At 34.6% G+C, this 25754-nt stretch overlaps 4 protein-coding genes across 5 annotated transcripts; all 4 read left to right on the top strand.

Annotated features, from left to right (window-relative positions):
- Positions 1-5612: 5612 nt before the first annotated feature.
- On the top strand, positions 5613-7413 carry LOC132551026 (extracellular matrix protein A-like). Its single transcript, XM_060215129.1, has 2 exons — positions 5613-6516; positions 6566-7413. The coding sequence occupies exons 1-2, from the start codon at positions 5613-5615 to the stop codon at positions 7411-7413; spliced, it is 1752 nt and encodes a 583-aa protein (XP_060071112.1).
- A 363-nt stretch (positions 7414-7776) lies between these two features.
- LOC132551025 (extracellular matrix protein A-like) lies at positions 7777-8730 on the top strand. Its single transcript, XM_060215128.1, has 2 exons — positions 7777-8473; positions 8720-8730. The coding sequence occupies exons 1-2, from the start codon at positions 7777-7779 to the stop codon at positions 8728-8730; spliced, it is 708 nt and encodes a 235-aa protein (XP_060071111.1).
- A 4501-nt stretch (positions 8731-13231) lies between these two features.
- On the top strand, positions 13232-13930 carry LOC132551024 (N66 matrix protein-like). The gene has a single exon (XM_060215127.1). The coding sequence runs from the start codon at positions 13232-13234 to the stop codon at positions 13928-13930; it is 699 nt and encodes a 232-aa protein (XP_060071110.1).
- A 3667-nt stretch (positions 13931-17597) lies between these two features.
- Positions 17598-25508, top strand: LOC132551039 (protein YIF1B-B-like). Of its 2 annotated transcripts, none has more exons than XM_060215142.1 (9): positions 17598-17683; positions 19402-19515; positions 20776-20927; positions 21072-21176; positions 22977-23055; positions 23316-23373; positions 23750-23905; positions 24253-24346; positions 24651-25508. In XM_060215142.1, exons 1-9 carry the CDS (start codon positions 17656-17658, stop codon positions 24804-24806), a joined length of 942 nt encoding a protein of 313 aa, XP_060071125.1. In that variant the 5' UTR covers positions 17598-17655; the 3' UTR covers positions 24807-25508. The 2 variants fall into 2 exon arrangements, with proteins under 2 accessions (XP_060071125.1, XP_060071124.1); XM_060215141.1 differs by having other exon boundaries at positions 17598-17695.
- The last annotated feature ends 246 nt before the right edge of the window (positions 25509-25754 follow it).

Raw genomic sequence — 25754 nt, 5'->3', positions numbered from 1 at the left:
TTTTTTTTTTTTTTATTTATTTCATTTATTTTTAATATACACGATGAAAATAATATGTACAAACTGATCAACGATACCTCCATCTTTGAACTTTTGAAAAAATTGACATCCAGATTATCAATCATTGTCTAGATTCAGTTTACTACCTAATCAATTATTCTGGTGAGAAAGTAGGGATGTGCAGTCACTATATATGATTGATGTTAAGCACAGACATCCCTCTATTCAGTCTGCTTGTGATGGAAAGCTACCCCCAGCTCCGTCTCGTTTTGACGGAAAGGTACCTCTCCATTCGACCTTTGATTAAATGCAAGATAAGGATTCAGGTATTGAAAAACGCGGTACAAACTCCATCTGTACGGCATACCAGATTGATTGTTGTATGTATTCCCAAAACAGCAATACTTATAAACAATTCACCTATTTTTAACATATACTTTCTTTTCAACATTTGCGTTTTAACTTCTTACTAAGGATCAATGGTAAATGATTAAGCAGTACAATAAAAGTGTGGATATTTCAATAAGTAAATAAATTTTGCATAAGTAAGTCGATGGTCTCATTTTCTCGTCCATATTCACAATGTAAACTAAAGCCTATTCTATCAAAGTAGATATTATGGCAATATTTATATGAATTTTCTTCCGTATAATCCTCGGTATATTAGTTACCTTTCAATAACTTAACGGCTATTTTAAGATGAAATTGAAAAATCGTATGGCGACGTATTAGGATGCATGATGCTGTTCGATTCATTATTTAGCTCTACTGTATGAAATACCTATTCCAATTAAAAGGTGTTATTCACTGGTGTGTTACTTATACATTCTTTGGATGCGGAAATATAGCAGAATACCCAACAGCCGAAATGAAAATGACAAGTACAGATTGGAAATTATCTAAAGTTATACAATTTAAGAATGCATAAGTAGTTTTAATGATTTTTTCCTTTTGACAGTCCTTCATCATTTAGATTGCCTAATCTGAAAAACTGAGATTTAAGAGAAAAAATATGTTTAGAATTAAGTACTATTAATGAAAAAATTAAAGAAAATACCACCATGTCAAGGTAGGATATTAAAGTATAATAGCCAACAGCGTGGCATTGATTTCCAGAATAATGGAAAATATGTTTTTCATATAGTATATTTTCAGAGACCAGTTTCAGGAATTATTATATTGAATTTAAATATATATATAATCTCATATATGTTTGCATTAGTACACAGATAGATATATGTTTAAAATATAAACTGATGCATTGAATGTTTAAACAATAATTGTTGAAATCTTTTTACTCAGGAATTCCACTGCTTTGCCTTCAATTGACAACATGTGTAACGGTATTTTAATTACGTCGCCGGCTTTTGTAATATATTCGATTTTTTCCACAAGTCTACATAACTTCAAGAACACGTGTACCTGACCGACATACCGTCTCTCCAGGAACTGCCCATTGCTAAGGTTTTGCTGTTTATTAATAACTATTAAGACTTATATAAACTTGCATAGCATGTCATGAAGTCGTCATAAATAGCGTAAAAAATAGCATTATACGGAGGATCATATCTAAGTGAATGCTATTTTAGTTCCATAGTTCAACATAAACAGGCTGTTAAAATTGACAAAAAAACAGGATTGACATGACAGAAATGAGCTGAGAATTGAGAGGAAACACACATAACATCATAGGAATTTAAGTATTGCTCATAAAATTCATTAAGAAAGGTATGTAACAAATCTGAAACATCACCATCGTAAATATTGCATGTTTTAACATCATCAATCTTTATACATACTATGCTTACGTTGTTACATATCTGAAATTTATTGGGAATGTTAGAAACGTGAGAGCTACAATCATCCGCTGTATACAAAACTCGTACACAAACCTTTCTGTTTCTTTTCAAATCTGACAGAACATGATATTCCCTTATACACAGATTTTGAAACATTAAACTAATTACAGTTTATATCGTACAATGAAAATAAAAAAGTGAAGTAAAATGAAAAAACAAAAAGTTGACATTGTTATATAGTAGATGTACAATGTATACACAGTTTCGTACTTCATGGAAATATGAAGTTAATCCAGAAACCACGACTTGTTAGACAAGCATTCACCTAGTGTGACAGGTATAACAATCAGTGTGACAGTTCAGGTATAACACCTTGTGTGACAATTCTAGCATAACACCCAGTGTGACAGTTCAGGTTTAACACCTTGTGTGACAGTTCAGGTATAACACCTAGTGTGACAGTTCAGGTATAACACCCAGTTTGACAGTACAGGTATAACACCTTGTGTGACAGTTCAGGTATAACACATAGTGTGACAGAACAGGTATAACACCCAGTTTGACAGTACAGGTATAACACCCAGTGTGACAGTTCAGGTATAACACCTAGTGTGACAGTACAGGTATAACACCTTGTGTGACAATTCTAGCATAACACCCAGTGTGACAGTTCAGGTATAACACCTTGTGTGACAGTTCAGGTATAACACCTAGTGTGACAGTTCAGGTATAACACCTAGTGTGACAGTTCAGGTATAACACCTAGTGTGACAATACAGGTATAACACCTAGTGTGACAGTACAGGTATAACACCCAGTGTGACAGTACAGGTATAACACCTTGTGTGACAGTTCAGGTATAACACATAGTGTGACAGAACAGGTATAACACCCAGTTTGACAGTACAGGTATAACACCCAGTGTGACAGTTCAGGTATAACACCTAGTGTGACAGTACAGGTATAACACCTAGTGTGACAGTACAGGTATAACACCCAGTGTGACAGTACAGGTATAACACCTAGTATTTCAGTACAGGTATAACAATCAGTGTGACAGTTCAGGTATAACACCTTTTGTTACAGTTCAGGTATAACACCTAGTGTGACATTTCAGGTATAACACCTTGTGTGACAGTTCAGGTATAACACCTAGTGTGACAGTACAGGTATAACAATCAGTGTGACAGTACAGGTATAACACCTTGTGTGACAGTTCAGGTATAACACATAGTGTGACAGTTTAGGTATAACACCCAGTGTGACAGTTCAGGTATAACACCTAGTGTGACAGTTCAGGTTAAACGCCTTGTGTGACAATTTATGTTTAACACCTAGTGTGACAGTTCAGGTATAACACCTAGTGTGACAGTTCAGGTATAACACATAGGGTGACAGTTCAGGTATAACACAAAGTATGACAGTTCAGGTATAACACCTAGTGTGACAGTTCAGGTATAACACCTAGTGTGACAGTTCATGTATAACACCTTGTGTGACAGTTCAGGTATAACACCTAGTGTGACAGTTCATGTATAACACCTTGTGTGACAATTCAGGTATAACACCTAGTGTGACAGTTCAGGTATAACACCTTGTGTGACAGTTCAGGTATAACACATAGGGTGACAGTTCAGGTATAACACCTTGTGTGACAGTTCAGGTATAACACCTACTTTGACAATTCAGGTATAACACCTAGTGTGACATTTCAGGTATAACACCTAGTGTAACAGTTCAGGTATAACACATTGTATGACAATTCAGGTTTAACGCCTTTTTTTATAAATATGTCAGCCTGTTCCTTGATCTTGGAAAAAAATGGCTATTTGGGTGAAAATATTATAAGCATTCTCCCTCTTTTTTAATATAAAGAATTTAAGTCGCTTTGTAACATTTTCATTTTTTGGTGGCTATGTATTTTCAAATTATTTTTTCTTAATATCCAAATATCATACCTTTACCTTGTAAGGGAAATGGAACATTAATTTTAAAACAAAATGCTGCGCACACAACAGAACATTTCTACTGTCTGGAATAAAATCACAATAATATGTGGTAAAAAACTGTTTCCTGTTAAACAGCGTGACTCTGTCACCTATACCGGTAAAAAGTAGTGCCCTGTTACACAGCGTGACTCTGTCACCCATACCAGTAAAAAGTAGTGCCCTGTTACACAGCGTGACTCTGTCACCCATACCAGTAAAAAGTAGTGCCCTGTTACACAGCGTTACTCTGTCACCTATACCGATAAAAAGTAGTGCCCTGTTACACAGCTTGACTCTGTCACCTATACCGGTAAAAAGTAGTGCCCTGTTACACAGCGTGACTCTGACACCTATACCGGTAAAAAGTAGTGCCCTGTTACACAGCGTTACTCTGACACCTATACCGGTAAAAAGTAGTGCCCTGTTACACAGCGTTACTCTGATACCCTTACCGTTAAAACGTAGTGCCCTGTTAAACAGCGTTACTCTGACACCTATACCGGTAAAAAGTAGTGCCCTGTTACATAGCGTGACTCTGTCACCTATACCGGTAAAAAGTAGTGCCCTGTTACAAAGCGTTACTCTGACACCCTTACCGGTAAAAAGTAGTGCCCTGTTACACAGCGTTACTCTGACACCTTTACCGGAAAAAGTAGTGCGGCAACATATTGATTTTTCTACTTTCTGAAATCAAACCTTTCACTTTTTTCTTCTTAGAGTAGCGCATCCTTAAATTTACTTCACAAGGAGCAGTTTTGTCTCCACGATGTTGTCGATATTATGCCAGAAAGCTGATTTTGGTTACCTAATAGATGACGTAGAACCATGTTCCAGCTGTCGAGAAAGACACATCAGGGTTGTCTGTCTAACTTAAAGGGAAGTATTGCTCGTCTTGTTCACATTCGAGAACATGACACCAATCTCTTGCATTGACAAAGAAGATGAAGGCGCTTACTCTTTCGGAACACCTGGTCTTGTTCTGCTTGTACTTTTTAATCATCTCCGTCATGGTAATATTTCTTTCATTTATATTTTGCAATCGTTTCGTCGATTTTTATTTTGAATTTCGTTTCTGCTGACACGTCAGTATTTTCATTTTTGTGTCAAAGTTACGAAAAAGTGCCAAAAATAACAAAACAAACACCTCATTTGACACTGAAGCTAAATCGTAGGAAAAATAACAGATTAGTGTATATTGTCACGTAACGCGATGATAAGATACAAACATCTTAATTATTATGTATCTGTAAACCCATTAACTGTCTATTTGAAGTAACAATGTTATATATGGACTCCACTTAACATAATTGACAGTGATCAGGTTTAATTATCTCCGTCAAATTCTCGGAAGATATTATTGTTAAAGGGCAAACGATGATCATTTTCTGAGTACGCGGGTTCAAACACGGTTCTTATATCATGATGAAATCAAGTACATTTTTTATGATTTTACTATGCACTCGATAGTGTCTATTGTTATTATAATGAATGGATTCTAGCTTCAACTACGGATTTTCTCAAAGTCATGCAAACAGTCGGTTCCCAACACAAATCGCACTTACTATTCATCAAGTCAATCACCTGTCGAATCCCAACACATATCCCCCTTACTATTTACCTAGTCCAGTCTAGTTTTCATTCAAGTCCATGATCTTATTAACACAAATTTTGGATTCCTTTATAGAATTTTTCTTTTAAAAGTAACTAGATAAAAATCAAAATTTGTTGGATTTTGAGGTGCACCTCCTGATCTGGTTTTTACATATTAATTTTGGCCAATAAGGAATATCCTAAGTTTCAACCATTTAAGTCATTAACATTACTAATGAGTACTACTGCTGACAGTTGTACTCTAGAGGATTACAGTATTGCTGCTGACAGTTGTACTGTTGAGGATGACAGTACTACTGCTGACAGTTGTACTCTAGAGGATGGCAGTACTACTGCTGACAGTTGTACTCTAGAGGATGACAGTACTACTGCTGACAGTTGTACTCTAGAGGATGACAGTACTACTGCTGACAGTTGTACTCTAGAGGATGGCAGTACTACTGCTGACAGTTGTACTCTAGAGGATGGCAGTACTACCGCTGACAGTTGTACTCTAGAGGATGGCAGTACTACTGCTGACAGTTGTACTCTAGAGGATGGCAGTATTGCTGCTGACAGTTGTACTCTAGAGGATGACAGTACAGCTTCTGACAGTTGTACTCTAGAGGATGACAGTACTACTGCTGACAGTTGTACTCTAGAGGATGACAGTACTACTGCTGACAGTTGTACTCTAGAGGATGACAGTACTACTGCTGACAGTTGTACTCTAGAGGATGACAGTACTACTGCTGACAGTTGTACTCTAGAGGATGACAGTACTACTGCTGACAGTTGTACTCTAGAGGATGACAGTACTACTGCTGACAGTTGTACTCTAGAGGATGGCAGTACTACTGCTGACAGTTGTACTCTAGAGGATGGCAGTACTACTGCTGACAGTTGTACTCTAGAGGATGACAGTACTACTGCTGACAGTTGTACTCTAGAGGATGACAGTACTACTGCTGACAGTTGTACTCTAGAGGATGACAGTACTACTGCTGACAGTTGTACTCTAGAGGATGACAGTACTACTGCTGACAGTTGTACTCTAGAGGATGACAGTACTACTGCTGACAGTTGTACTCTAGAGGATGACAGTACTACTGCTGACAGTTGTACTCTAGAGGATGACAGTACTGCTGACAGTTGTACTCTAGAGGATTGCTGACAGTTGTACTCTAGAGGATGACAGTACTACTGCTGACAGTTCTACTCTAGATGACAGTACTACTGCTGACAGTTGTACTCTAGAGGATGGCAGTACTACTGCTGACAGTTGTACTCTAGAGGATGACAGTACTACTGCTGACAGTTGTACTCTAGAGGATGACAGTACTACTGCTGACAGTTGTACTCTAGAGGATGACAGTACTACTGCTGACAGTTGTACTCTAGAGGATGACAGTACTACTGCTGACAGTTGTACTCTAGAGGATGACAGTACTACTGCTGACAGTTGTACTCTAGAGGATGACAGTACTACTGCTGACAGTTGTACTCTAGAGGATGACAGTACTACTGCTGACAGTTGTACTCTAGAGGATGACAGTACTACTGCTGACAGTTGTACTCTAGAGGATGACAGTACTACTGCTGACAGTTGTACTCTAGAGGATGACAGTACTACTGCTGACAGTTGTACTCTAGAGGATGACAGTACTACTGCTGACAGTTGTACTCTAGAGGATGACAGTACTACTGCTGACAGTTGTACTCTAGAGGATTACAGTACTACTGCTGACAGTTGTACTCTAGAGGATTACAGTACTACTGCTGACAGTTGTACTCAAGAGGATTACAGTACTACTGCTGACAGTTGTACTCTAGAGGATTACAGTACTACTGCTGACAGTTGTACTCTAGAGGATGACAGTACTACTGCTGACAGTTGTACTCTAGAGGATGTCAGTACTGCTGCTGACAGTTGTACTCTAGAGGATGACAGTACTACTGCTGACAGTTGTACTCTAGAGGATGGCAGTACTACCACTGACAGTTGTACTCTACTACCACTGACAGTTGTACTCTAGCGGATGACAGTACTACTGCTGACAGTTGTACTCTAGAGGATGACAGTACTACTGCTGACAGTTGTACTCTAGAGGATTACAGTACTACTGCTGACAGTTGTACTCTAGAGGATGACAGTACTACTGCTGACAGTTGTACTCTAGAGGATGACAGTACTACTGCTGACAGTTGTACTCTAGAGGATGACAGTACTACTGCTGACAGTTGTACTCTAGAGGATGGCAGTACTACCACTGACAGTTGTACTCTAGAGGATGACAGTACTACTGCTGACAGTTGTACTCTAGAGGATGGCAGTACTACTGCTGACAGTTGTACTCTAGAGGATGACAGTACTACTGCTGACAGTTGTACTCTAGAGGATGGCAGTACTACTGCTGACAGTTGTACTGACAGTTGTTGAGGATGACAGTACTACTGCTGACAGTTGTACTCTAGAGGATGACAGTACTACTGCTGACAGTTGTACTCTAGAGGATGGCAGTACTACTGCTGACAGTTGTACTCTAGAGGATGACAGTACTACTGCTGACAGTTGTACTCTAGAGGATGACAGTACTACTGCTGACAGTTGTACTCTAGAGGATGACAGTACTACTGCTGACAGTTGTACTCTAGAGGATGACAGTACTACTGCTGACAGTTGTACTCTAGAGGATGACAGTACTACTGCTGACAGTTGTACTCTAGAGGATGACAGTACTACTGCTGACAGTTGTACTCTAGAGGATGACAGTACTACTGCTGACAGTTGTACTCTAGAGGATGACAGTACTACTGCTGACAGTTGTACTCTAGAGGATGGCAGTACTACTGCTGACAGTTGTACTCTAGAGGATGGCAGTACTACTGCTGACAGTTGTACTCTAGAGGATGTCAGTACTACTGCTGACAGTTGTACTCTAGAGGATGGCAGTACTACTGCTGACAGTTGTACTCTAGAGGATGTCAGTACTACTGCTGACAGTTGTACTCTAGAGGATGTCAGTACTACTGCTGACAGTTGTACTCTAGAGGATGACAGTACTACTGCTGACAGTTGTACTCTAGAGGATGTCAGTATTACTGTCTTAAATCATATGAAATTAACCAAGTGTATCGTAAAAAAACACACTTTTCAATACAAATCTAAAATTCATTTTAGCCAAATAATGACTATACAGTTGTTGTGTCCTTTTATGACTTGTCAGTGAAGGAAATACAAGTAAAGAACAGACATGGTTTCTCATGACTGAAATCTTGTCGATATCATTTTTATTTTAATCAGCCAGATTGATTTTATTACTTTTTTTATTAATATTCCAGCTTCTCTATAGGAACACCACCAAATCATTAACTTTTCATGTAACAGCTACATTTAAAGTATGCATACGACGGTACGTATAATCCACGTTAGATGTTATCTGTCACTGGCAATCGGAGAGTACCGATATTTGTTGGGCAATGTTTGCCAGTGTCTAAAACAAAACGTTTAATCATTAATTACGGTTTTAGTCATGTTACCAACATAAAAAATATTTACATAACAATTAACAACAAATTTGTCACTTACAAATAACTTTGTCCAGAAAAAATGATTATTCTATTTCAGAGAAATAAATATATTGATATAGATATACATGTGCTAACCGGTTATTGAGTTAAATGGAGGAGATATTTCTCGTGTCGGTCTGCTTAAGTTCAGGAGGTAGCTGCGAAACAAGAGCGTGGCATTTGTAGGTTTGTCACAAATACCACAAGATGATAGACAATCATTGGGATGTAATGTCAACGCTTTGTACAAAGAAACTGATGACATATATTGAGTGAAAAAAATTGTATACCAACTTTTGTTTGTTTTTCATTTGCGCTCTGATTATGATACAACAGATCAATTCATCACTTGACAATAATGTATTTAATTCTTAAATATTTTTTATGGAAAAGTGCTATTCACTTACAAGTGTACTTTTGCCACTCAACTGGTGTCACTCTGTTGGTGTACCTTTGTCACATGGCTGGTGTACCTTTGTCACTCTGTTGGTGTACCTTTGTCACTCTGTTGGTGTACCTTTGTCACTCAGCTGGTGTACTATTGTCACTGTTTGTGTATCTTTGTCACTCAGCTGGTGTGTCTTTGTCACTAAGTTTAGGTGTTACATCAGTGCCACGTTTTAATTCATTTTAATATGGACAGGATTCATAACAAAAACACATACTTTATTGAATTTTGAAAGCGATCATTAGTTTAAAATTGTGAAATGCACTTCCCCAACTACATTCTGCCCATTTCTATTTTCCTCAGTTGCCCATCAGAAAATCAATCCATAGCAACATGTCGCGGCCTGCAAGGAGAAACTATATGATTCGGTTTCATTCATTGTTTGGCTAAGTTGTAATGAAAGGTTTTATTCGCGTGCGTAACTTTCTTGTAGTAATTTGTATTGCTGTTTTAGTTGAGTAGGGGTGTTAGTTAAAGATACGTAATAGTATAAATATCGTTCAGGTGACAATAAAGGGAAGTACCGAACACACGTATAACATTTCTTCTTATAATACAATGTGATCAGAACACCTCCCCGTCCCCCACCACACACAAACATTTGACGCCACTTATTGACCACCACAGTAACATGAATGCCACAGAAATCCCCCAGAGATGATATCCGATTAAATGTTCAAAGAACAACTATCCATTAAAGACCTCCTGGTACATTTACTAACCAAGCAAGCCAATCATCATAAATATCAAGACCACAAAGCCTGAACTGTAAACAGTTTATCACTAAAGTGATTACCATAACTGTTGACAAAACACCATATAATGACTAAAAAAATATGACTATAGACAATAAAACACATAATGACTAAGTCATAGATGACTATACACAATAAAACACATCATGACTAAGTCATAGATGACTATACACAATAAATGACTGTTGACAAATCATTTCATCATGACTAACAAAAAGATATCACTACTGACAAAACACCATATGATGATAAATACACAACTCTAAGACTGCTGACAAAACACCATATGATGATAAATACACAACTCTAAGACTGCTGACAAAACACCACATGATGATAAATACACAACTCTAAGACTGCTGACAAAACACCATATGATGATAAATACACAACTCTAAGACTGCTGACAAAACACCACATGATGATAAATACAAAACTTTGACTACTGACAAAACACCACATGATGATAAATACAAAATTTTGTGACGACTGACAAAACACCACATGATGATATATACAAAACTTTGACTACTGATAAAACACTACATAACGATAAATACACAACTTTAAGACTGCTGACAAAATAGCACATCCTGATAAATACAAAACCTTATGACTGCTGACAAAACACCACATAATGATAAATACAAAACTATGACTACTGACAAAATATTCATGATGATAAATACAAAATTTTGTGACGACTGACAAAATACCACATAATGATAAATACACAACTTTAACACTGCTGACAAAACACCACATGATGACTAACCAAAACATGTGCAGCGATTGCTGACGACGCGTTCAGGATCCCACAACTAATGTCCGCAGACGCCTTATCATTTTACAGGTAATAAATGAAAAATATAGTGATATAAACTGCATATCATCATAAGATATTCTAGACACATCACCGGTGGGAAGAACGAAGCCTCTCCATGACCTTTGTCCGCGTATCAAGTGTCAGGAAGAAATCACTTTGCATCAATCATAACTGTCCTTTGAATTGTCATTGCAATCATTATTAATTAGTGTATGAAAATAGATTTACTTTTAGATCCGTATCTACGTCAAAGAAAGACAAAATAAAACCACAGAAATAATGACATCGGGAAATAATATCGTTAGAATACCCGTGCATATCTAACGCTGACCTTATCAATTATCCCGATTTAGGCATGTCTCTAACCCGTCGTTAATTAGTACTAATTAAAATCTAATAAAACCTGACATTTACAACGCGTGAACAATGGACATATTCACGCCAAAGAAACTTAAAATTTACACCTATGCTAATAATTTAAGAACTGAAATGTATAAAAACGCGCAGAAATTGCATACAAGACGCAAACTTGTCAGATACAAGACGCAAGCTTGTCAGAGAATTCCAACAAGACTTTTGAAGGAAACAGGTAAGAGTTTTTTAAGTCTTTGTAAAAGAATGTATATTATTCCACTAGATAAAGAAATTTTGTTTAGCCTCTTAAACTGAAATAATAATAATAATAAAATTGCAAACACTTCTCATAAGCGCTTATATGCTTTACTAATCAGAAATGAATTTTGTTACATTTCTATACATGTATATGTACCGGACACTGTGAATTTAAACTTTCTAATATATTCTTTATAATAATTCAAATATAAAAGTTGAATTATAAGTGTCCGGTGAAATATATTAGAATAACTTAAAACAACACTGATTCAGGGATGAAAGCGCTAATGCTTAATATTCGATGTGTTGTTTTAAGTTATTCTAATATATATTTATATATATATATATGTGTGTTATTCAATATTTCACATAGAACTATATATGTATAAACGATATATATACATAATAGTATGAATAGATATACGTTATAGATACATAATAGTATAAATAGATAAACATTATAGATACATAATAGTATGAATAGATAAACGTTATAGATATATAATAGTATGAATAGATAAACGCTATAGATACACAATCGTATGAATAGATAAACGCTATAGATACACAATCGTATGAATAGATAAACATTATAGATACATAATAGTATGAATAGATAAACATTATAGATACATAATAGTATGAATAGGTAAACGTTATAGATATATAATAGTATGAATAGATAAACGCTATAGATATATAATAGTATGAATAGATAAACGCTATAGATACATAATAGTATGAATAGATAAACGTTATAGATATATAATAGTATGGATAGATAAACGCTATAGATATATAATAGTATGAATAGATAAACATTATAGATATATAGTATGAATAGATAAACATTATAGATACATAATAGTATGAATAGATAAACGCTATAGATACACAATCGTATGAATAGATAAACATTATAGATACATAATAGTATGAATAGATAAACATTATAGATACATAATAGTATGAATAGATAAACGTTATAGATATATAATAGTATGAATAGATAAACGCTATAGATATATAATAGTATGAATAGATAAACGCTATAGATACATAATAGTATGAATAGATAAACATTATAGATATATAATAGTATGAATAGATAAACGCTATAGATACACAATCGTATGAATAGATAAACGTTATAGATATATAATAGTATGAATAGATAAACGTTATAGATACATAATAGTATAAATAGATAAACATTATAGATACATAATAGTATGAATAGATAAACGCTATAGATACATAATAGTATGAATAGATAAACGCTATAGATACATAATAGTATGAATAGATAAACGTTATAGATATATAATAGTATGAATAGATAAACGCTATAGATACATAATAGTATGAATAGATAAACGTTATAGATATATAATAGTATGGATAGATAAACGCTATTTAATAGATTAATAGATATCTGCTAGAGATACTCAGATTTTGGTAGATCATCACTATAAATAGCGCTATATAGATATAATGATTTGTACAGCGTTTTTTGTAATACGGGTATACTACATTTTATTAGACTGGTTACACATATGTAAATGTTTTTGATAAATAGTTTATCGTGTTATATGATACTGAACATGTTATGTATCCATAATCATTTTTTTCAGACTGACAAGATGTTGTACCCGGCAGTGTTTACGCTGGTGATAGCCATGATTGCAGCCGATTCAGTCCCTTCATATCCAAAAGTAAGCAAAGGTTATGGTAAAAGCGTGACCAAGGGTTACAGTCACAAGGGATTTAACAATGGTTACAACAGTTACAACGGTTACAACGGATTTAACCGTGGTTACGGCGGATTCAACAAAGGTTATATGGGAAATTTTGGCATGATGGGTCCATCATTTGGATACAATGGGTTTAACCGTGGTTACGGTGGATTCAACAAGGGTTTCAATGGATACAACCAAGGCTTTATGGGATTCAACAGTTACAATGGATTCAACGGTTATAATGGTTATAACGGGTTCAACAAAGGATACAGTATGATGAATGGTGGCTTTAACGGAGGTTACGGCTTTCCAATGGGAAACCGATTCTTCATGAACCGCCGGGTCTATCCCGGATACCCCCGATTTGGCGGAAACTCCTACACAACGTACCGATCTAATGGTTATTTCGGGGATGATGACGACTACAAATTTGGCGGAAACTACCGAAGACCTTTCTCTCATAATTTCTACCCTGGAGGATACAGCAATAGTTACAGAGGCGGGTACATGAAGAGCTTTGGTGGTCCCTACCAGACAATGTACAAGTCAATGCGTCCAAATTTTGGATACAAGTCAATCAAGTCAGCCAAAACGGTGAGTTAACTAGTTGTAAATCTAACATTTATCACTATTTACTGAAAAGGTGAGAGAATGAATTTTATCGCTTTTTAGGTCCAAGTCCATCTACGTCATATAATAGTATGACAGTTGATATTATATATTGATATGTATGCCTTAAATTCACGTTTTTCTCCTTCTAGGGTTCCTACTGAAAATCCACGCCAACGGACTTGACAAGACCAAATGGATTTGATCTCGTGCGCGACAGAAATATGTGATGGTACTTTGTAAATTATTTCCCATTAAATGTAGTTGTTGTTTCTTCAATTAAAAAAATGTAAAAAAAAAAAAAAAAAACATGAGTTTTCTTTTTCTTTTATGTTAAGATCAAGTTGTCGAGATTTCCAAATAAGATATCATATGAAGGTTTTGGTTTTATATTGCTTAGCATTCTATCCATAGTTATAGCCCGTATAACACGGCATTTGATTGGTTATCATTGTAAACCGGCATTTGATTGGCTAATGGACATAATTTGCAACACGAAATACGAATTTTTCCTTCACTTAAACATGCTTTTCTATGATAGTTCAGATTTCCTGAAGTTAAGAAAGATTCGCGAAACTGCGGCCGACACAGGGATAACCCTTCTTTATGTTTAAATTTGCTGTGGTATATATCGTGATTACGGCGTCGCAAAATTTAGTTTCTTTTGCGACATGTAGCGACAATAGTAAAAACTCAATTTACAATAATATAAATATTATACCATCCAACTAGACACTACTGAAGCCGATATTTTCATTTTATATGAAGATGGCCTGTTCTAAGACAACAAAAATCGACAATGTTGTCTTCTCTTAGTAAGTGGATGTATTGGAAATATGAAAACAGGTGTTACAGACATTGTATCCAGTAGTACCCAGCTTCAAGTGAGATATTGCTATGTGTTTACAGGGACATTAAGTATCTGGAAGCATTTAAAAATTTGCCTAATTTATGTTGATCAGCGCTTTTTTCATGTTAGATTATATAAGAGAGAAATTTATTACAAAATGTTACATAGACACGCTACAAAATAACTCTACTGAACTGTTTTGATATACACAATTTGATATACACAACCAACATACGATTAATCACTTCCAATTGGTACAACCTTCCTAAACTGAGGTGTTATTCGGGTCAGATTATCACCTCCATCATCATTTCAATTAGTCTGGAGTTCTTTTCGCCAAGATGAATGGGACAGTCAAGTGTTAAAATCCTATGCAGTGTAACACAAACAAATGTCAAATAGAGATTGGGAGAAGTCCTTTTTGTAATGTTAATGCTATTGTGAATACAGATCAAATCGGTTACAAACGTAGACCTGATTACAGTCAATTTATATGAGTGACTTTAATATTAGCGGTATCCGAGGTATTTTTACGGTGAAATATCTAACTGCGTTCATAGATATATGGATGCACCATGCACACACTATAAATATATACATAACTTGTCTGTATAACTTTCCTGGTATATTCTCAATGTGTAAATACAAGCAGGGTAAACAGTATGAAGATCTGTGTCAGCAACAAGTGTTAATACCTTTCATATGGGCATTCATTAAAGCTTGAATTATATAGCTGTTGTGAAATGGCGGTGATAAGTTATAGGTGGCAAATCTGGTGAAAACATTTGGACACTAAACATATGGTTATATGAACGAATTCAGAGTGAACAAGTGACCCAAATACAGACAAGGATAAATCAAGACCTACAGGAATACAAATCTGAAATGATGAGTTCAAACTGTTTTGTATAGAACGATGGAGCAGGTGTTCTTTTTCAACGAATATAAGGCGGTCTCTCTGAAGACAACTTCCTGATTTTGACGTATGACTCTGAAATAGGGTGAAAACACCAATACCATTTTCTGAAAATAATGGTGAAATGTACTTATACATGTAATATGAAAGCACACGTGAATTCGACACTTATATAAGAGGTAGATTTAAAGATAGTGTATTTTGGTCTATGTATGATTACAGCCTGTGTTTAAAACATTCTTATCTATTAATTCACTTATATATGTGTTTAATACGAGTATTATAAAGTGCATTCTCCAAACTATGTTGTTGGGTTTTTTTCCTCATTAAACCCTTACATGGGTGAAAACACTAAGATATCACACAAGTATAAGCAATTCCATGACACTATTTCCTAAACGTCGTTTCATTTTTGTATCCAGAATATCAATAATTGGTTGGCTAGTTTCAAGGTGGAAGAGGAAAGGGAATAAGTGGCATTCAGCAAAATTAGTCCTCTCCCTTTCCTCAACCTCGTTTTTTTACCGGTCGATCAACCAGAAAAAAGCTACATGTGTAATTGCGTTTCAGGAAATAGCATGCAATTTAAGTTTAACATCGGGTCAAGAGTCAATTTTTTTAAAAAATTACGGGTGGTCGGGTGGCGCATTGGTAACGAACTCGCCTTTCACCTAGCCGATTCCCGGAACGGACGTGAAAAGGTAAGGGGTCACCTACCCGACCACGTGGGTTTTTCCCCGGTACTCCGGTTTCCTCCCACAACAATACCACTCGCGCGCATACATCCGTGCCAACAAGAGTGATTAGTATCAGTTGACATAACTTGTTTCGCAATTGTTGTAAAATAAATAAAGTTTATATATATTATATATTAATTTTTTTTAAATATTTGTTTGATTGCTATAGTGAAGGGATTGATTTCGTTGTCTACGATTTGATTTTAAATCCACGGTGTTATTTCTATTTTGCCCACAGATACGCTTCTGTTTTTTTATGCATAATAAGTTGAGATCTTATTTAACTTATTTATTACAGTTTTCTATATAACTGCATGTCAAACTAAATTATAACCTAAGAGTATTTTACATATATCAAAATTAATCTGAACAATGGGTTACTCACAAATTATTCCAACATATCAAAGCCTTCTGCCAACATATTTACAATCACTTGTTTACAAAGATCTAGGGATTAACTACACAGGCACGATTCCACAGCCTCAGGTTAAACTAAACGACAGCAGTTTTCTAAAGCATAACAACGGCTCATATGTTAATTAAAAGGAGAATTGAATTCCCCACAATACTTTTCGTTTTAACTTTTAGACAAACATCACCTGGTAAATTATGATAGTAGGGCATTATGTAGGATCAAAGGTACTGGATACGGGTTGAATAACTAATCTAAACGGGTCAGTCATCTCGAGCTCCCTATTATTATTTACCAAGTCCAGACTTAAGACTTGGTCGGGTCAGATAATTTGATTAAAATTAAACATTTCATTTACTGCAGGCAAAAGTTGTAAGGCGGAAAAATGTAGCACTGGGTCAGCCGAAGAGATCGTAATATTGAACTTATATCAGAAAAAAATGTGCTTAAAAGAATATCTTGTATGTTATAATAATGATATTGGCGGGGGGCACAAAGACTAAAATAAGAATAATATATATTTCGGAAACCTTCTAATAACATATATTCTAGCTTAATTAATTTTCTGATACCAAAAAAATGGAGATAGTAATGAAAATCTAATGTGACCGATCATTTTAAATAAGTTGCTGTTGACCAAGATAACCTTTCACAGACATTAAGACGGTCGAGGTAGTAAGCAGTTATCTCCCTTGTTTTCATCAGAACGAGGATACTGTCTGTCTGTGTGTCCTGCCAGCTCATGAAGTGAGTTGTCACTTGACGTAGGCATAGGGCTACTTTCGATATTTCTACTTGTACATTATGGATGCACCTTCAGGTTTCAGACAGCGTAAGTCAAAGAGTAGGTTCAATTTACGTAACTTTGGATGTTGTGACTTTTTGCAGTGCTTCTTTAAGTTGTATAAACCATTAGACAACACTGTGTCTCTCTATAAATGGTTGTTGTTATTTTTTATTTCTTTCTTTCGTTGTTTGTGATCTCTAGGGTCTACCACATACACGAGAACATGAAGTCTTTGTCTAGCCCTAGCTACACACTTCTTCTAGTGAGCTTCTGTCTACTGTACTGTAATTGTCAGCAGGTCACTTTCGGCGTTTCGCTGTATTCCTGTAACATACAGAATTCCCAAATATTGTAGTCTAATGTGATGAGACAGGACTAGATTCCTACAAATGATATTTATATAATGTAGCTAGTATGTTTTTGTCCATGAGTTTGAATGTCCACTGTTTATACATACAGCTGGTTTAATTTGGTCATCCTTTAAGTTTTCCAGCTATAATACATAACCAATACTGATATATAGTGGATAAATAGTACCAGGTATACTTGATCAACACTTCCACATGATCATACATCCAAACAATCCTAAGTTATCAAACAATGTTACTCTTGAAAAGCACTAGCTGTTTCCTTCAATGAGCCATTTGTGTTTGTATTGGCGAAGGGAGACAATCCTTATTAATTAAGGTTAAAATAGTTACAAGTTTATGGTAAACTTAAACAATATTTCCTCAGTTCAGTACATTCAAGAAACATTTACTAATGTTGAAAACACATATTTTTCCTTTGTCTCTAAATGATATAGTCAAATCGTTAGAAGAATTCATAGAATTACCACTTTGTTTTCTGATGATCGTGATAAAAAGATAATGCAGCATGGCATGTGACGGATGTACTTCATGTACTGGTATATGTGTATTTTTCTGCTTCCTGCAGTATGTTCCAGGAAGTTTCAAATACAGTTCCTATGCATTTTTTTCCTTTTCGTGTCTCCTACCTTATTTGCTTATGTTGTGAAATGTAACCATAGAAATTCAGAAGCACCTCATTGGTTTGCATGCATCCAAAGTTACTAGGTTGATGAAGACCTACTATTGTGTATTGTTAGCTGTATCTTTTGTACAATGTAAGTGTTAACTTCTTCATCAGTGATACCGCAACAGTATGTGATTTTAATTTGAAGGAATCGTGTGTGTGCTGTGTGAATATAGTAAATAGATAGAAATACAGTTGAGAAGCAATTTTTTATTCTTTGATTTCAACATTTTGTTGTTCATGTTATAAGGTATCATATATGTAAATGTTATTGGTAAAGTATGTAAAATATAAATATATATGACCATACATTTTAACATATTCAAAAGAAAGGAAATCGTTCAACAGGTACATATTTATCATGTGATAACTTTGTGATGTGATATATACTGAAATGCAATGCTATCAAATTTTACCTACTGGATGAAAGCTTTTAAAAATTACATTTCTTATTTCAAGGCCTGTTGGAGTTTTATTTCTGAAATCTCTTTTCCAATTCCATTGCTTGTTGTTTTAAACCGTCCTGTATGTAAATTATTTAGCATGCTTTCAGTTATTTCTTTTAGATGGTACTTTATAAACAATGTGATCTGTTTTTAATTTTTCTGTTTTGATTTTTAAAGGACATCATGAGAGTAAATAATGGACAGGAGAATAACTAAATCAATGGTGTTAAAACTTCTCATATACACGATATGTACTAAATAAATATGATGTGTAATTTTCAGCAAGTAGCCAGAAGCGGCGTCCTAAAGGTCAGAAAGGCAAGCCGCAGCTGTTTGAAGACACCAGTATGCAACAGCCCTCACCCCAGCAGGGATATGGTGCACCACCAGGTGCAGGTAACTCTTTTCCAATATTTGAATATGTCAATAGAATATTTGTCAAAATACTGTCATCCAATGGTAAATTAGATCCTTTGTTATTGAAAAGATGGCCTGGTATGTATCTATATGCAAATATACGAGATGATAGGTAAAATGAAAATAAATGAATGCAGAATTTGCAATGAGATAATTTGATGTGTGTTACAGGATATGGTAACTATGGTTACAGTGTTAACAATAGTTATGCAGCACCACCCCCAGGTATCTGAATTCACAGCTCTAGAACTAAATGCTACTATAACTTGACTCGCAAAGGAATATTAAACCTATTAACTCATAATATATCACTAACACTGCTCTGTTGAAAGTAAGAAATGAAACAATAAAAATATATGGTACATGTACATGGTGATGGTGTAGAAATTGTATCAAAGATGTATCTCATGCATGTGTATTCTGCTACGTTAAAGCAAGTGTATACTCATGTTCAATCTTGTTTGAGGACACATGAGATTGTGTGTCAAGGGATATCATAGATTTTTTCAACCACCAGTGTGGCCTATAGAAACATATACACAATATGTCATTGATAGTCTTATAGAAAATACTGTTTTGGTGTATTTCTTTATTGGTTAATGACCTATATGTTTTATGCATTAATTTTTTGCCATTGTGAATGATCAATTCAGAATTTCAATTATTTGAACAGTTATAAGATATATGCAATTTGTTTTTTTTTTCTTTTATGGTTATGATATGTTGACTTTCTGACTGCAATGATGTGTCTCTGATTACCAGCTCTGTATCTGCTTTACTAGTGGATATTAATGCTTTAAATTATATCTAACCAAACTGATCATGATATGTTGGTAAATGGATATATGAATACATGATAGTTATCAGTATCTTATATTTAGTAAAAAAAGGACATGTATATTATAGTATTATATTAACACATGTTTTATTATTTGTAGATTTATACATTTACAAGCTATAATGTATCCACTTAATTTTGAACAACAAAAAATACTTTGGTGAATATTTACTTGTGAACTTGTGACCTAAAACTATGTTGCATTAGTCAGCCAAAAGTGTTTTCTAGCATTCTTTCACTAGCCATTGTAATCGAGGTACAAAGTATATTATTGGATTATTGACATACTTTATAAAGTAAATTTGAAGTGGCCTATTTTTCATTGTAAATTGAAGATTTACATGTAAGGTTATCATATTCACATTAACAATGCTCATTGTGATTTGTCCTTTGCTCTGTAGATATGGGACAAGGGTATGACCAGGGTGGCTACAGTAATCCTCCAATGCAGTTTCCTGGACAGCAGTTTATAAATGATCCTATGATGACCAATATGGCTATGCAATATGGCAGTTCACTAGCTGACCAAGGCAAAGATTATGTCAACAAAAATGTAGGTTACTCAGCATTTTCCATTCTTTGTACATGTACTATGAAATCTTTCATTTTATGCAGATAGCAAATGAAAGTGATTTTAATAAGAAATCTTTGATATTATGTTAACAATTTTTATCCTGTTTTATTGTTATTTTTTCAGCTTGAGAAATATGTGTCCACATCTAAGCTGAAGTATTACTTTGCTGTAGATACTGCATATGTTGGGAAGAAGCTAGGACTTCTGTGTTTTCCATTCTCTCACTCAGTAAGTGAAATAGCTATGCAATATTTACACCTTACTAATGCAATAAATGAACTGATGACATAGAAATACAATCTTGTTTTTAGAAGATCCCAAACAAAGTCTAATATGACATATTGTGATACTCTCGCAGTCATCTGTCTTGCATACATAACCAATGGACATCCTCTTCAAAAAATTCACTAAACAAATGTCAAAAAGCAAGAAATTATTACTGGAATTTTCAATTGCTAAAACAGTCACACTTCAATTTTGCATTTTTTGGGTCCCTCACCCCAGTCCTGTGCATAGAGTCAGAAGGGGTCAAACTGACTGAACTTGTAACAATCTACTTTTGACCAAGAGGCACTAGAATGAAACACTCTTTACAGTTGGAAAGATCCTATTAAAGGGGCCTTTACAGTATAAACATTAATTTCGTTATTTATTGTACATGTTTATACACTCCCAGTTATGTTTCTCTGATATCCTGATATTCATAGTCAATTTCCAATGTCAAGCTTGACATCTTTTTTGGTTCGGGAAACTCTTCTTAAATTTAGCGCTGATAATGTCATGCAGTAGTTTTGAAAATGAGACAGTTCGTTTTGTAAACACCAACACACAATGGTGGGCAGAAATGACAGTGACAGTAGTAACAGTCAGTAAAATCCTGTTTTCAGCTCCAGATTTTTTTATGAGTATTGCAAATGTTATTTGATAACTATTAGTCAATTCAGAATTAGGAAATCAGTAATATTAATTGCTAGCCAATTCAGATGGAAAGCCACTTTTGTTTACAGCTGATGGTGTATTGTGTGCATGTATTATCATAAATGACACAAAAATTTACATATCCAGATTGTTGATTCACAGACACGAAAGTTTACATATCCAGATTGTTGATTAATTGACACAAAAATTTACATATCCAGATTGTTGATTCACGGACACAAAAATCTACATATCCAGATTGTTGATTCACAGACACAAAAATCTACATATCCAGATTGTTGATTCACAGACACAAAAATCTACATATCCAGATTGTTGATTCACAGACACAAAAATCTACATATCCAGATTGTTGATCACTAATTCAGGATTTCCTTTTTTACGATTTTAATTAACCTCTTTATGTGCATATTTTATAAAAAAAAAAAACTGTCATTGTTCATGAGGTGATACAGTTGATATATGTATGCAATAATCAATCAATCAGTGTAAAAACTGTTTTATCATGATGTCACTTTAAAGCAGCTTTATAGAAAGTTTTGTTACTGTTTTGATTTAGTATTATTAACTTTTATTTGAAATAATTCAGTCTAGGCAGTACTTATTAGCATAGTATAGGAGTTTGATTGAGCAACAATTACAAAAGCATTCTTCATCTTCAACATGATAATGTACCAGCAGAGAATTTAACAACTTGTAATTAGTAAACTATTGAATAGGATAATTATGACTTGTGTTCTTTTTGTTGATGCTTTCAAACTATAAATATTCAGAAATTGTTAATCATGATCGAACATCAATTGGTCTGGAACTAATAGTTGTCCAATTTGTATTATGTGAAAAACTAAGTTTGCGTCATTTATATCACAACACATGGTTATGAAACAAATTTTCCCTCCCCTACCCAGAAAATCAGAACTCTGACTTCTTGTTTCATATACACATTTATCAAAAAAATGTGATTTCAGTTTTGTAGCTATATGATTAATGTGACCTATTCTAACAGAATCCTTTCCAATCTAAATACAAATATGTACAAATACTTTGTGATGGTTTGTTACTTTAATAAGCTTTCACCATTGTTCACAGGATTGGTCAATTAAGTTTAATCAGGATGAGCCTGTAGCACCCCGGTATGAGGTGAATGCTCCTGACTTATACATCCCAGGTAAGTTATTGGTCAACATTTCGGCCTGAAATGACAATAGGCAGCAATACTGGTTACATACCTGGATTATCATCATCCACTGGTTTAAGATCTCTGATGTGGAAATTGAGATTTAAACACAGTTTCTGAAACCTTATTCTCATGTCTCAGTTTGTTAAATCTATCAATGATAGTTGAAGTATGAACCCACTTTTTAAGAGATACAGGGTAGTTAACACTCGTTGGTACACACAAATCTATTATACACTCTTCTCTTACAGTGATGGCCTTTGTTACATATGTACTAGTTGCAGGTGTTGTGTTGGGAACACAAAACAGGTATGCCTACATTTACTTCAAATAAAAACCAGATGCTTCAACAAAAACCCACAAAATAGATTTGTAATGTTGTTCACTTTTTATGCTCTTCTAGGAAATAGCTTGGGACATGTTTTGAACTTCATTTTGTTGTGAGTGGGCCAGATGAATGCCTATTTTAAAGGTGGTTTTATGGAGAAGAAAATGATTTACTACTAACAATGCATTAGAATTTTAGATATTTTCATTTAAATAAAGATCAGGGTAGTACCTCAGTCTTTCTTTTCTTGTTTTGGTTTACTTGATGTTTATGTTTATCAATATGAAAGTGTTGAATTTCAGACTTGTACTGCTGATATTCAGTACTTTGACTCTTGTTTCTGATATGTTGTGACAGGTTTACACCAGAACAATTGGGCACACAAGCAAGTACAGCCTTAGTCTGGCTTATCATCGAACTAGTTGTGCTGCTCTTCACCTTCTACGTGATGAACATCAACACTGATCTTAAATACCTTGATATTCTTGCCTTCTGCGGATACAAATTCTTGGGGTATGTTTATTGAAATATCTTGATTGGTACAAATATATCGGAAGTCTACTTGATTTTCATGACTTGTCATTATGATTGACTTTAAATTTGGTTACTAAGGATTACTTGACAATTTTAATGTAAGCATTCAAAAAGTAAATATACTATTTATACTTAGATTCACGATGCATTAAATGGATCAGATAAGAATAGAATGAAGTCGCACTGGATGACAAATGGCAATAACTTTTTGTGTTTATGATGAAATTCATAAGGTTGAACAGTAGTGAAGGAGAATGAAAAATCCTAAGATTCTCAGTGCTGTTTAAAGCACAATATTTTTTCATTGATTTTGTTGATGTTTTCAGAATGATCGTGAGTCTGTTAGCTGGGTTGTTGTTTCAGTCTACAGGATACTACGCTGTACTTTTATGGTTTAGTTTATGTATAGCCTTTTTCTTGGTAAGTTATGGTCTTCATATTTTATGCTACCATTGTTATTTAACAACAAAAATGGCTTTTCCAATCAATACCCACAAATATTTCTTCAATGTTTTGTTATATGGATGGATAGGAAAGATTTTTTTTTTAACATATGAACATTTATCTTAACACCCTTTTGGTAAATATTTTATAAATTATATTTAATACTAATGTTGACTATTAAAAATCTTTGTTTGTTTCTACAACATAGATGAGTTGTTGTTCCTTGTTTTCTAGTGTTCTCACATGGCTTCTCCATGAAAGTTGTTACTTTTTTTTTCAGATAAAATCATTACGAGTTAAAATATTACCTCATTCAGAAGGAGATGGATTCTCAAAGGGAAGTAAGCGGAGTCTTTACCTGATTCTTTGTATATCTCTGGTACAGCCATTCATGATGTGGTGGTTGACCAGTCATATCATGTTTGTAAGGAAGTGATGACCACCCCTAGACATGCTGTGTGATTGATGCACTTGACAGTTAGAATAAAAAATCATCCATCTTGATGTGTGCAAGTTAATTATAGTACATTGTCATGAAACAGTAACTTTGCAGAAAGACAGTTGGAGATTTACTCTTCAGCTGGTGCTATTTTATGATGTGGGACAAATTATTTTTTCCTGTTAATGTTGAACAGATGCTTACATTATCAAATATTTAAGAATGCAAGTATTTTGAGCTGTTAAACAAAGTTTAGTCATGCTTTAATCCTGGTGAAGGAAAAACTTCAATGATTGATTTTTTTTTTTTTTTTTTTTTTTTTCATTTGGTTGTAAGACTGCAGTAATCAGTAAAGTTGGAATTTTGAGTAACAGAAACATTGTACAGACAGAAATTTTGATATAGAGAAGTCATATACATACTCATTTACTCAAATACTGCATGTTTAATTGTACTTCACATATATAATAGTTTGGGCTACTGTAGGTGTGTGTGTGAAATGAAAAAGTGCTTTTTTTTTCTTTTTTTCTTTTTTTTTTTGTTTGATATTTTTCAATTACTTTCGGAACACATGTCGTGTATCTTCTGTGTATATGGTCTATAATGGGTGCCCCTGTCTGAAGTGTGTGTCTGTACTCTAGAGAGAATGACCAATACTTGTGTAGGATCTGAAAGGATGTTCCTGTCAGAAATGTGTGTCTGTACATATATAAATACTTGTGTAGGATCTGAAAGGATGTGTGTGTGAAATGTGTGTCTGTTCTCTAAAGATGACCAATACTTGTGAAGGATCTTTTCCTGTCAGAAATGTGTGTCTGTTCTTTTGATTGACCAATACTTGTGAAGGATCTGAAAGGATGTTCCTGTCACAATGTGTGTCTGTTCTGTGTATACTTGTGAAGGATCTGAAAGGATGTTCCTGTCAGAAATGTGTGTCTGTTCTCT

This window comes from Ylistrum balloti, unplaced genomic scaffold (genome assembly GCF_031769215.1).
Source record: "Ylistrum balloti isolate Yb309-2 unplaced genomic scaffold, AGI_CSIRO_Ybal_v1 Utg370168, whole genome shotgun sequence".
Lineage (NCBI taxonomy): Eukaryota > Metazoa > Mollusca > Bivalvia > Pectinida > Pectinidae > Ylistrum > Ylistrum balloti.
The sequence above is the reverse complement of the archived record's forward strand: the minus strand, read 5'-3'. Positions and strand labels throughout refer to the sequence as shown.

Coding starts and splice junctions, on each gene's coding strand:
- LOC132551026 (XM_060215129.1), top strand. CDS start 5,613: ATGAGTACTACTGCTGACAGTTGTACTCTAGAGGATTACAGTATTGCT. Junction 6,517..6,565: donor TTGTACTCTAGAGGATGACA/GTACTGCTGACA, acceptor GTTGTACTCTAG/AGGATGACAGTACTACTGCT.
- LOC132551025 (XM_060215128.1), top strand. CDS start 7,777: ATGGCAGTACTACTGCTGACAGTTGTACTGACAGTTGTTGAGGATGAC.
- LOC132551024 (XM_060215127.1), top strand. CDS start 13,232: ATGTTGTACCCGGCAGTGTTTACGCTGGTGATAGCCATGATTGCAGCC.
- LOC132551039 (XM_060215141.1), top strand. CDS start 17,656: ATGGATGCACCTTCAGGTTTCAGACAGCGTAAGTCAAAGA. Junction 20,928..21,071: donor AAGATTATGTCAACAAAAAT/GTAGGTTACTCA, acceptor TTATTTTTTCAG/CTTGAGAAATATGTGTCCAC. Junction 23,906..24,252: donor TGCGGATACAAATTCTTGGG/GTATGTTTATTG, acceptor TGATGTTTTCAG/AATGATCGTGAGTCTGTTAG.